Source organism: Chiloscyllium punctatum, chromosome 22 (genome assembly GCF_047496795.1).
Source record: "Chiloscyllium punctatum isolate Juve2018m chromosome 22, sChiPun1.3, whole genome shotgun sequence".
NCBI lineage: Eukaryota > Metazoa > Chordata > Chondrichthyes > Orectolobiformes > Hemiscylliidae > Chiloscyllium > Chiloscyllium punctatum.
Window position 1 is genome coordinate 47,875,764 of NC_092760.1, and position 13,790 is coordinate 47,889,553.

General features: G+C 40.1%; 1 protein-coding gene across 4 annotated transcripts in view; it reads right to left on the reverse strand.

Moving 5' to 3' along the window:
- The window catches only part of brsk2b (BR serine/threonine kinase 2b), a 953,061-nt gene that overhangs the window by 324,396 nt on the left and 614,875 nt on the right, over positions 1-13,790 (reverse strand). For all 4 annotated transcript variants that reach the window (XM_072592238.1, XM_072592239.1, XM_072592240.1 and 1 more), the window contains exon 4: positions 4,592-4,732. In XM_072592238.1, the coding sequence (XP_072448339.1) occupies positions 4,592-4,732 (141 nt within the window). The remainder of the gene's footprint in view (positions 1-4,591; positions 4,733-13,790) is intronic.

The following is a 13,790-nucleotide window of genomic DNA, read 5'->3' on the forward strand; positions in this document are numbered from 1 at the left end:
AAGATTTGTCACGACACCATGCTGGAGGCCGTAACTTGAGACCAACCACCAAGAAGAGAAGACACCCATGGACCACTGGGACAAGGCCGGACGATCATCGCCACGTGGATCAAAGCCAAGATCTACTGTGGTGGCGTATGATCATCCAGAGTTAAGTTAAAGCACAAGATAGGTTTGTCGTGTAAATCGTTAGTCTATGGTGTATCGTGTAGTTATAGTATTAATTGTGTCAAATAAATTTCTATTTCTAGAGTGCAATGATTATTTGCTTAACATGCGAAAGGGTACTGGTTCGAAACTGAGCGAAAACAGCCTTCTAGCTTGAGGTTCACGGGGTGGCTCGGTGGCTCAGTGGTTAGCACTGCTGCCTCACAGCGCCAGGGAGCTGGGTTTGATTCCAGCCTTGGGTGACTGTCTGTGTGAGTTTGCACATTCTCCCTGTGTCTACGTGGGTTGCCTCCAGGTGCTCCGGTTTCCTCCCACAGTCCAAAGATGTGCAGTTTAGGTGAATTGGCCGTGCTGAATTGTCCAGAGTGTTCGGTGCATTAGTCAGGGATAAAAGGATCGGGGAATGGGTCTAGGTGGGTTCCTCTTCAGAGGGTCGGTGTGGACTTGTTGGGCCGAAGAGCCTGTTTCCATGCTGTAGGGAATCTAATCTACTACTAAGAGTCGACCCGCAGTTTTCTTTTGCGAGATAGGAGTTAAAGACACTGTGTGGCAGGTGCAACAAAGTCCATAGAAATTCAAGTGTTAGTTTGACACCTTGACACAAGTAAGAGGTAGCTGGTTGGGCTGGACACAGATGCTCATTCAGCCAGATAGGAAACATGAAAGGCAGCTGCTGCTGTGTCAACTAGACAGAGGTCTGATTTTGTGTTAACAACTAAGCAGGATGCTGGCAAGAAGAGATTTCCTATTTGAAGGGATGAGAGTTGCAGAAACTTAAGAGCTAAATTTCGCCAGAGAATGCCCTGCTGCTGGAACTCAACTTAATGATACTCAGACAATTAAGTGAAGGACCTTTAAAATAACATTAAAATAATCATACTGGTGTGAAATGGTGGATGTCAGAAGCTAGGAGAATTTTATCGTATACCTGCATACAGTACTTGAGTAATAGTTGTACATTTTGACAATGTTTTAAGGTTGAATTAATGGGGTTGACTATTATACGGATACTACGTTTGAGGGGCTGAAATTCATGCCCGTCAAAATTCATTCTGTATCATTAGCAGAAGCTCAATTGATCTCTAAACCAATAAAGGAAATAAAAGAATTATGGGAATTCTGAAAACACGGAGTGGAACACAACAGCCAGTGGACTGGAAGACCGGGGTGGGGGGCGGTGGGGAGAACATCAGTAGACTGGAAAGCTGGAGCGGGACATTATAGCCGGCACATTGACTCAAATATTGATCTATTATCAATGAAGAACTAGGGTCGCCTTTTACATGAGATACATGGAAAATTCCAGGTTATTTGTCCAAAAATAGGGGGTCAACATTTACATGAGGTCCATTATTACTCGAATATATAAAGTAAGTCTTTTTGTACAAGTCTATATATTTGGTCTGGCATGTTAATTAGTTAATGGGAAATGTACCTTTTATTTATTACTTGTCTACAATGCAATATTTAGTGGATGATTTTAGTTTAGTTGTTACAGTAAAAGTCTTAGCACCTGAAATTGTGTGTGATTCTCTCTCTTTTTCTGGGAAATTAATTTATCTTAAAAGCTATTGGTATCCATGGAGATTGCATTGTGATAACTCTTAGTCTGTCTCTGTGGCATAATGTGAATGGGATGGATGAAGGTTCTGATCTGTTTTCTCATATGGACCTGGCCATGGCATTGTGTATCAGAGAACTGCATGTTGGATCTGCTTGTGGAACACCTGGCGGTGCAGACCATGCCACCGACAACACATTGAGAAAAAACAGGAAGTACATTTCATTGACAAGATGAGGCTGGATAGAGAATGTAAAAGGATAGTGAGAAATCGCCAGGTATAGATTGGTAAGCATAGAGGGAAGGAGAAAAACTGATCATATTACCTCTATCTTAAGAGCCTTTAACTGGTTAAACCATTCTTCTCACAACATCTTTATTATTAATATGCTAAAGGCCACCTTTGGATTCCTTTTAAGTTAATCAATCTATTCTCTCTGTCCCTCATTTCCCTTGTTTTCCACACTTTTGTATTTAGACTGATTTTCCATTGTATCAGAAGTTCTTTGAAGGTGAGAGATATGCTCAAAGTAATAACTGAGTGAGAAGAGCAGGAGAACAATTAAGAGGCCAAAGCAGGTGGAAAATAAGGCTGGCTCAGCCAAAATGCACAATGAATTGCTTTTTGTTTCCCTTTACCTGCCAGGAAAACACAAGGTCCCTTTCCTAAAACACTTGGCAACAATTGGGAACTCCACATGCACATTCACTCACTACTTTGAACACACTGCATCAATGCAGAGCACTATTAAACTAGCTTTATTTCTCTTCCTTTAATTTCTCGTTCTTTAATTAAAATTTTCTCTGAGCCAGAACTTTGCAAACAGGCTTGTATCTTCAAAAAGCTCTGCTTCATTTTAAGACATTAGCTGACAATAGAGGTTGTAGTCAGACATTCTATATAATAACAATTTCCAGGACAATAGTGAACTTTATTTATGGAATAATAATAACATGCACCATTCACCTACTGAGCAAGATCACTTTAGTTGGCTAGGTAACAAGGCTTGGAGCTCTGCAAAGAGCCAGAGTTTAGTTATATGTTGCAGGTTATCTTCAATTTCCTTGACTAAATTTCATTCTTGCAGATCCTTCTAAGTAGAATTCTCTCCAATAGTCTACAAGTATACTTATATCCACTAAGTTTTACAATCTTTCATATTTCATATGAGAGATAAAAGAAAGAAAAAGAGAAAAGCTTGATAGATTTGCAATCAACATGTAGGTATTCAGGTGCCTTTGATGCATATGAAAGTAACAATGGCTATGCTGAAGCAGTTAATATACTTCACTCTCCTGATAATGGTACTATTGTTAACTCTTTATATCATTGTCTAACATCCAGTGCCTTCCTTGTAATATAGTATTCCATTCCGTACTGCTCCTGAATATTTTCAGATCATAACTTAAGCCAACCCATGCATTACTTGATATGCAAATTCAATTCAATTAAAAATTAGATTAAGGTTACAACTATCCTATCAATAACAATTCTTTTTAATAACTGATTTTCAAAGTGATATTTGTCATTTGTTTGTGGTGCATGTTGGCTGTAATAATCAGAAAAGCTGTATGAGTCTAGTCTACAATGTACACGGATTGTTCTATAATTAGTTACATGCTGTCACTTATTAAATCTGCAAGATTTTAATGTGGTCATTATTCCACATCAAGAGCACTGGACTCACCACTTATGGTACAATAAAACAAACTGCAGCACATAATAAACAATTGCCGTATCAGTGTGGCCTTGAGCTGCATTCTAATTTTAGACTTCAGATAAATTCATTGAATGAGAACACCAACCTAAAATCACTTAGTTAATTTCCTAATATCATAATTATTCTTGAACTACAGACTGATGCTCTTTCAACTAAACCTTTTCATTGCAATGTCTTCATGACCTACAAGCCTCCTAAATCCAAACCATTGTCATTGCCTCATTATCTCAATGACATTTAGTATTTATTTGATTTCTTCAAAGCTGAATAAAGCTTAGTTAACGTTTGAAAAAGGACAATCGAGGAACTGTGATGCAAGGGTAATATCTCTGAGCCAGGAGGTCCAGATTCAAGTCCCAGCTGTTAAAAGGTGTGAAATAACATCTCTGAACAGGTTGATTAGAAAATATCTAAAAAAAAGATCAATGCCTGGATCAAAATTTTGGATTGTAAACCACATTGTAAAAATATTTACTAAACAGTTAAGTCATGCATTACTCTACTGCTACCTTAAATACCCTGATTACACTGCAAGACACTGGTTATTCTGGGTTAAGCTGATTGGATTTTCACTAGTGTGATTCCTCATCTCCTTCATTTAGTGCACTGATATTGTCTGTTTATCGAGATTGGAGAAATCAGAAGGTCAGTGTCTTAAAATTAGAACTCTGAAAATAATTCAATACATTTTAAATAATGAGTTTTACTAATTATTGGCTGTAAGATACTTTACAGCTGCCTATCATGTCCAAAATGACTTTTGTTGTGTTTGTTGGAACAAGCTCCTCTACCCATAAGGAAACTTTCCAAAGTCAAATTCAACATCACTGGGGGAGTTTTACTAATTATCATATTTTTGATGCAAGTCTCAAGACAAATCTCTTTCCTGTTGTTAACGAATGTACTCAGATGAAAGTCAAGATATCAAAAGATTTCTCTCAAATTATTACTTTCATCAAATTTTAATCGCATCCCAATAGTAAAGAACCCATATGTACACAGAACCTTTTCCTGATTGATGTGATCATTCTCAACAACTGTTGAACAGTTGACTGGCAACAAATATGTTCCATATAGTGCACTGAAACATAAGCAGATTCATTTGAACAGCTTAACTGCAGTAGCAATGTTTGAAGCTTACCATATTGAATGGCTATGGCAGAAATCTAATGCAGATATTATTTGTCGGAAGAACTTTCGGGCCTCCTTTGGTGTCAGTCGTCCTTTTTTCACAAGATAATCAAAGAGCTCGCCCCCAGAAACATGCTCTAGCACCAAGTACCTGGGAATCAAATTATACAAAACAAGAAAAAGTGATAAGAAAAGAACAGATAGGTAGTATAAATCTAACATTTTAAATCGGAAGTACATTCCATTCAATAGGTTGTATATTTTTGAAAGCATTTTAATCTAGGATTGCCTAACAATGCAGCAAAATACATTACAGTGCTGTATAAATAGTATAGCTGATGCAAAGGTTTCAAGTGATTATCTTCAATGACTACGACAGTCATTCTTTGAGACATTTTTGTTTATCTTAAACACATATGCTGTTGTCCTAAATGATAGAAAGTGCCATATAATTCACATAACATTTTATATACAGCACTCCGAGGCTAAAGTCTGTCCTTCCTTGTCTCTGAACTTCATGCCGGTTATTTAAAGAACTATTCGCATTTCTCACCAGAGCTTCAAATGTTGATTTAGATCAGTAATTGAGCACATGTTCAGAGGAAACAACTTAATCATTTTACAAGCTCAAAGCAACCTTACAAGAGCAAAAACATCACTTAACATTGTGTGCTAAAGTGTTTCCGGCTAAAGAAATATACAATTTATGGACTTTAACACAGAAAAGAAGAAGTTGGAGATCATGTCTAGATGTGACTATTCCTCCACACACCTGGTTGGCTCCAATGTTCCACTCACTGGAAATTTGGCATCATTCAAATTGTGCACCTTTGTCTCAACTTGCACCACATTCAGTCATGACATCTGTGGTCACTCACCTATATTGAGTGCTGTTGCCTCAATTTGTACATTTTCATCCAAATCCCTCAATGGTCTCCTTCTCAGCTATTTCCCACAGGCCTAAAATTGACGATCCTAATTTTAACTGAACCATGGGGTTGGAATCAGAGTAGGCCATTTAGGACTGTGATAAGGAGAAATTTCATCACCTTGAGGGAGATGGGCCTGCGATAGAAATTAGATTAGATTCCCTAGAGTACAGAAACAGCCCCTACAGCCTACCGAGTCCACACTGATCCTTTGAAGAGTAACCCACCCAGACCTATTCCCCTACCGTATATTTACCCCTGACTAATGCACCTAACACTATGGCCAATTTAGCATGCCAATTCACCTGACCTGTACATCTTTGGATTGTGGGAAAAAACCAGAACACCCAGAGGAAACCCACGCAGACACAGGGAACACGTGCAAACTCCACACAGACAGTTGCCCAAGTTGGGAGTCGAACCCAGGTCCCTGGTGCTGTGAAGCAGCAGCGCTAACCACTGAGCCACCGTGCTGCCCCAAATTAGTTGAAGCCTAAACATTGAATGTTTAAGGGGTAGATATGGTTTGCAGAGCTTAAGGGATCAAATGATACATGGAGAAAGCAGGAACAAGGTACTGAGTTGGAAGATCAGCCATGATCATATTGAATGGGAAAGCAGGCTGGAAGGGTCAAATTGCCTACACTCCTGCACCTATTTTGTGTTTCTAAGCTTTCCTCCTCCATATCAGAAGTCTACTTACAACAATGACAAGCTACTAGGCTTTCAGACTGCACTGAACACCAATGCAGGACTATAGAACTGAGACAGCCTTCAGATTCTGGCCAAGGTGGCAAGTGCAGAAAGGTCAGAATGAGGCAAGGTAAGCAAGGAGGCTGTGAGCATTCACGTAGGTGCAAAGTGAGTGTCTGCTGACAGCCAGAGAGCAGTCCCACGATTCTCTCCCTAGTCCATGAGTTAGGAGCCTATCGCTGTGCGTAATGTGTCCTTGCAGCTGTATTGCAATGAAAAGGGCCAGTGCGCTCCAAAGAAGCACTGAAGTTCAGAACCATACTGTAAATGTATCAGAGATGTGTCATAAAGATACAGTGAGGTTCATACATGGCAGATGACAATGTCCATGGATTGGAGTGCACGCAGCCATTTCCAATGGAGCGTGCTCGGAGATGCTGTTGGTGGATGTCCAAGATAGAGGTCTAGAGGAGTAAGCAGTGAGTTGGAGTCACTAGGTAACCACTCTGATTTTCATGTCAGGATTTCTCAGCAGGTGGGTATATATGCAGGAAGCTGCATATAATGAGGCAAGATTAAATAATAACGTGGGAGATAATAAACAACAATCTTGGTTTACTGGGTCTTTCACCACTCACGAGCAAGAATCACATCTGGTGTCCAAGTCTTAGTTAGAAAATGAAAGATGTTTGCTCATGATGTCAAAAAGGACCATGCTTGCCATCTCACTCACTTCCCCAGATATTTTCCCATAGCCCATGTCATTCATGAGCTTGGAAAATTCCACCTATAGTGAAGTTACTGTAATAACAAAGTGCAATAATAGCTAATTACATATGAAAAATATAAATGTACTATTTTAATAAGGTAATGACCTTAGCACACTATGAAACAAAAAGTGAATAATGTAGCACTCAGAGTGTTATGTTGGTTCACACTTACGTTAGCCACCTGGTGACCTTGGCCTGGTAGTTATGCTGAGGCAAAAAATCTGGAAAGGTGTGACAGCTAGCATTACATTCAGTGGCACTTTATATTGTCACAATAAAGACCCTTGGGATCTGCACGAAAATATACACTTGCAAGCTCCATGCATCATTCAACCACTCCTGGCAATCACAGCCAATGGAAAACCAAAAGGCACAATTCCCAAAAAGGAAAGGCAGCTGCTCTGAGGGTTCCTGGCAGTCACCTCCTTTAAATTCGAGAATGCTGTTTCTGGTAGGCCTTCATAGTGTTTGCCTGACCTCCATGAGACTTCTTCAATGTAGAATACCTATAAATCTACTAAGATCTAGGGAACAGCAAAATATAAAAGGATAAATTAGGGAATAAATTTGATAAGGTTGGCTACCTGCCATCATTGGATGGTGAATCATGGCAGCAGAAGACATCTAAGGAGGAGAGCAATTAACTCCTCCATTTTGCCATAAAAATATGGCAAATTATATGGAAGTTTTCATGTAGTAGGAAAGAACTAATTTGTAACTATCTTCAACATGGTATAGCAATTAATTACCTCACACACAAAAATATGGCAAAAAGAAAATAAATTACAATAACTTAGCTTGTAACACAGCAAAAATGTCTTTTGATTGAGCCCAACTTTGCAAATTCCTGAGTTACTTGAAATAATGATTGTTGACATTGATTTTGTAAATACTTCAGGGAAAGTTCCAAGGAAAAAAAAATTAATCACGTTACAAGCTCCGAAGTCTTAAGTGCAATCAATAAGCAGTCATTTTGTATTGCAATCTGAAGTGTTTCTGGCGAAAAAAAAATAGAGCATATGGACTTCTCCACAACAATGACTCAAGATTGTATGTAACTTTATTAAGTTAAAATCTATTAGGCTTGGCAGCACATTAAATGATGGCATTTTTAAATATCGATTTTTAATATCAAATCAGTTTAGAAGAAACAAAGGACTGCAATAGCCATTCGGAGCAACAGAAAATGTTTCAGATTCTCCTCTTATGTAAACATGTTCATCAGCAAAATACACCAAGTTACAACAGTAAACAAACTTAGCACTCCTTGCATAATAGAAATTGTTAGTACAATTTAACAAGCAATTGAAATTGTGTTCAGAGCTTTTAAGCCAATTGCAATATTTTATGATTTATGCAATGTTTATAGGGCATAATTTAGAAAGGAAGTAAAAGAAGGAATTTATGCAGAGATTATGGTTCCACAACTCGGGTTGTGGCATGAATATCCTGTTGGTTTCATAATTGCTAATTCAAGAGGAAAATTTCATTTGTCCTTTTATGTAACAACAGATTGTGTAGGAGTTCTTGCACAATTATTTATACCACATGTGTGGAGATTATTTTGAGGGTTTGTTTATGATGATTTTTCATTCTGCCAACATTATTTTAGATGGATTATGTGCCAAGAGTGGCAGCTGTTGGACTCTCAGCGTCTTTCAGATACTTGATGAATACATGAGTTTGGAGTGGGTGGGGAGAACAGGAAGAGGCAGAAAGAGAGAAAACTTGAGAGTAAAGCCATAGGCCTCAAAATATTTGATGTCAACAAACTTAATGCTACCAAAATTGATTGAATAGAAGAGAATTATTGTGTAAAATACATTTCTACTTTCTGTTCCTTTCAATCCTTTAACTTATCCTTCTTCATCCCTCCTAGACTCCACTTTTTTCCATTTTCCCTCTCCTAATCTACCGTTTTCTTTGATATGCCCTTCATCACCATTTAGTCTATTCAACACTCGTCTCTCTCCTTTCTGGTTTGTCCCATTTCTCCTTGCTAAACCGAGAATCTATATATTTCACCTTATTGTTTATTATTCCTGAAATTTCCACTCTTCATATACTCCTTGTATAACGAGTTTCATCTGAGGTACATACAAAGAATAGGAGACTAAATTGGATAGATCTTTTAAAGAGCTGACACAGCCCTGATGAAATCTTATAGTCAGTTGGTAAAGGAAAAATCAGGAGTTAATCTTTAGTTAGTTTTGCATTTATTCACAAAATGAAACACAACAAATGTATAGTTCCTAACTCTGCAAACCACCATAAGCTGTAGATTTTCACTATCATGAAGAGCATCTCAGTTGCGGTAAATACAATGAAGTCAAGAATCCTACATTCTGTCCCCTAAAGACATATTTTCTCATTTTCTCGGCAATAGATTGAAGAATGGTCCCAGATCATACAAGCACAGTGTCCAGAAGTGCCAACAAGTGTCAGAATGTATTTCTGATTGAGAGTGTTTTTCTCAATAGAATGTTGTTGGCAATATAGACGTTGAAATAACAGTACTATATTTTTCTTCAATGTGTATGGGTATTTGTGGATACTCAGACAAATGGCACAGTAGGTGAAAGTGGTGGTGGGTAGGCATTGGGTGTGTGTTGGCTGAGGGGCCACAGAGATTGATAGAGGGGCACAGCTTAACAGGGGGGATATAACAGTGATGGAGGATGGGTAGATGGCATTAAATTGCATGGGTTTCACATGGGTAGGACTTGGAGAGTATGTGAACATGAGGGAAGTAATGGGATGAGGATTGGAGGAATTTTTTTTATTTCTTCCCCTTTGGAGAGGTAAGGTAACCGTCTGGATCTGATCCCAGGATGAGGCATCCTAGGGTTGTGGTAAGGCACCCTTTTGGGTTGTCCTTAATAATAAACTCTAAAATCTTACAATGATTGAGGTCAGGTTAATGAGCCTATAGCTTCCAGTCTCTTGCCTCCCTCCCTTCATAAAGAGGAGTGTTACATTAGCCATTTTCCAATCCTCTGGGACCCTCACTGACTCCAATGATTCCTGAAGGATCACCACCATTGCCTTACAGTCTCCTCAGCTATCTCCTTCAGCACTCTGGGGTGTAGTCCATCTGGTCCAGGTGTGCCTTCAGGCCTTTCAGCTTCCCCAGCACCTCCTTATTAGCGATGGCCACTATGCTCCCCCCGACTCTCTTGAATTTCTGATATGCTTCTGGTGTCTTCCACTGTGAAAACTGATGCAAGTGACCTATTTAGATTCTCTGCCATTTCTTTGTTCCCCATTACTACTTCCCCTGCCTCATTTTCCAGCGGTCCAATACCCACTCTTGCCTCACTCTTAACTTTTACATATTTTTAAAAAAATGATTTCTTGCAATCTTCTTTTATATTACTTGGTAGCTTACTCTCATAATTTCATCTTTACCTCAATTGCCTTTTTAGTTCTCCTCTACTGGTTTTTAAGGGCTTATCAATCCTCTGGCTTCCCACTAATCTTCACCATTTTATATGCTTATCTTTTACTTGCTGTGCATGACTTCCCTTATCAGCCATAGTTGCCTCAGCCTCCCTTTGTATTCTGACCAAAGGGTGATGGATCAGAGGGTGTTATGTGTTGGCACAGAGTTGATATTGGGGCAAGAAAGACGAAGGGGATGATTGGGGGCATTTGAGAAAGAAAGGCCATGGGAGATGGGAAGACTGTCAGGGGTATCAAGGACTGTGAGGAGGATTGGTAGATGGGCAGAGGTTGGCACAAGGGATTTGAGAGACCATGGGGAGGGTGGATACAGGTACATAGGTTGGCATGCAGGGGGTAAGAGGAGGGACATTTTGTGTTTTATCCTTTATTGTTGAACTTTAAACACAGTGCCAGAGCCTGCAGGCAGGCTTTCTGTCCAGTCCACCTCAGGAACCAGCAGGTTCCTTCACTCCTCCTGGTCTACCCGGCTTAACTCTCATTCCAGGATTAGTGGTGCTGGAAGAGCACAGCAGTTCAGGCAGCATCCAACGAGCAGCAAAATCTTGGATGCTGCCTGAACTGCTGTGCTCTTCCAGCACCACTAATCCAGTATTTGGTTTTCAGCATCTGCAGTCATTGTTTTTACCTTAACTCTCATTCCAGCCCACATACCCAACACAAAAAGGAGAAGTGATGACAGCCATTTTCAAAAGGTTGAGGTTGCTCCTGCGTCTGTGCAGCAAAATAATCAGGAAGCCAAAATTAAAGAAAAAGAGCTGTGGAAATAATTAACTTTATTGATTATGGTGAATTATATAGAAGTTTTCATGTAGTAGGAAATAACTAATTTATAACTAAATTAAACATGGTATACCAATTAATTACCTCACACTAGGAATTGTAAGATGTAGCCCATGAAATCTAACAAATCACTCAGGAGAAATTTCTTTACCCAAAGTGTACTGAGAATGTGTAAATGACTTCCACAGGGAGTTATTGAAGGGAATAATATATACACATTTAAGGAGGTGGGATTATAAAGAGGAAGGATGATAGATTTACATGAGGAAAGATGAGTGAAGGCTCTTGTGGAACATACAGAACAACCTCAGTTATCTGAACACCAATTATCCGAATTTTGGATTATCCGTAGAAGACCTCAAGATCCCATAAAAATGTTATAAAATTTAAATAAAAGCACAGCAAGAGCAGGTAGCCTGGGCTGGTGGGGGAGCAGAAACAGGGCCGCTATTTCTGTTTCTGCTATTGCCATCGCCACGGAACCCCTGTTCCTGCTATTGCCACCGCCACAGGAACCCTGTTCTTGCTGTTGGCATTGCCACGGGAACCCTGTTCCTGCTATTGTCGCCACCACAGGATCCCTGTTCCTGCTATTGTCGCCACCACAGGATCCTTGTTCCTGCTATTGTCGCCACCACAGGATCCCTGTTCCTGCTATTGGCACCGCCACAGGAATCCTGTTCCTGCTATTGGCATCATCATAGGAACCCTGTTCCTGCTATTATCGCCACGGGAACCCTTTTCCTGCTATTGTCGCCACCACAGGATCCCTGTTCCTGCTATTGGCGCCACCACAGGATCCCTGTTCCTGCTATTGGCGCCACCACAGGATCCCTGTTCCTACTATTGGCATCGTCACGGGAACCCTGTTCCTGCTATTGGCATCGCCACGGGAACCCTGTTCCTGCTATTGGCATCGCCATGGGAACCCTGTTCCTGCTATTTTCACCACCACAGGATCCCTGTTCCTGCTATTGGCGCCACCACAGGATCCCTGTTCCTGCTATTGGCATCGCCACAGGAATCCTGTTCCTGCTATTGGCATCGCCACACGAATCCTGTCCCTGCTATTGGCATCGCCATGGGAACCCAGTTCCTGCTATTGCTGCCACCACGGAACCCTGTACCTGCTATTGCCATCGCCACGGGAACCCTGTTCTTACTATTGCTGCCACCACGGAACCCTGTTCCTGCTATTGCCATCACCATGGAACCCTGTTTGGTTAACCGAACAATCAGTTATCCGAACAAAATACTCCCCACCTGTCTCGTTCAGATATTCGAGGTTGTCCTGTATATATCGGCATGAACTGGTTGGGCAAACGGCCTGTTTCTTGCCATTTATCCCTTATAATCCTTTGTAAAGAAATCAAATTGTCAATGAACGAGCTTCACACTCACCCAAAAGAAAGCACTAAAAACTTCTCAAGAGTACTAACATTGGTTAGGCTTCACAAAAACAAAACAGAAAACAAGCTGAGACAACTGCAACAAAGAACACCCTGCATGCTTTCTAGTGACAAAGAATATTTGGGGCAATTATTAGAACCCACCAAAAATAAAATCACAGATTATTTAGCTTAAAATTAAATGAATAAATTAATTTGGATGCTGTATTTAAACTTTTGTTTGAACATTTACCTTCAAGAGCCTAAACAATGTATGTCACAATGGATAAATCTGACCTCATCATTGTTTTGTCTATTATTTTTCAATCTAAGCAAATATTAGTTTCATCAGTAATATACTTGAAATTTTATTTATATCAAACTGGTTGCAAATTTCAGTTCTTAATTACACACTGGATGGAATCTTCCCAACCCATGAACCACGTGGACAATGCTGATTAAATTGGGAAAAGCTGTGTGACTGGCCAGCAAGGAGCTTCTTGACATTGAGAGCTAAATTTCTGTTTTCCAAACCAAATGTTTCATGGCAAGATGAAACTTGTCAGTGAGTGGCTGAAAGTGTATTTGCATTTATTAGCATCTATTGTTATCCTCTGTACACTTCACCTCACTGATGTGCATTTTCATATTCACCTATCCGCTGGATAGAAACTAGACAGTGTAGGTCCCTAATGTGAAAGTCAGAGCAGTAATCTGTCGACTCCAGCTTGCTGCTTGTAACTCCAGTTACCAATATTCCAGGACACACACCATGGGCAGTGACAGCACACACACTCCTATCCAGCAGGCCCTCCAGGATCCTGTCGCAAAGCATAATGCCAATTACTTTCTGACGTGTCCACTTTAAATAATACAAACAGTGCAGGGCAGCTGCGGACTGCCAGGACTTGACCAGGTGCATGGTTGCACTGTAAAGCTGGCATTGATGTCAAGGATCCTGGGAGGTCTGGCAGTGGCCAATGTTTTTACCTATGGCTATGACAAAGAGGATCTCATGGGATGTGGTGCATCGATAAATGAGGCAAATTTGAAAAGATAACATGAAAACCCACTGGGCCACATGGAGAGAAACCCTCCATGAACTCGCCAAAGTTGTCAATTAGCTAATTTCTGGCAAAATTCATCCCTTTAAATTCACTTTTTAGAAAGTATCAGCCAAATTA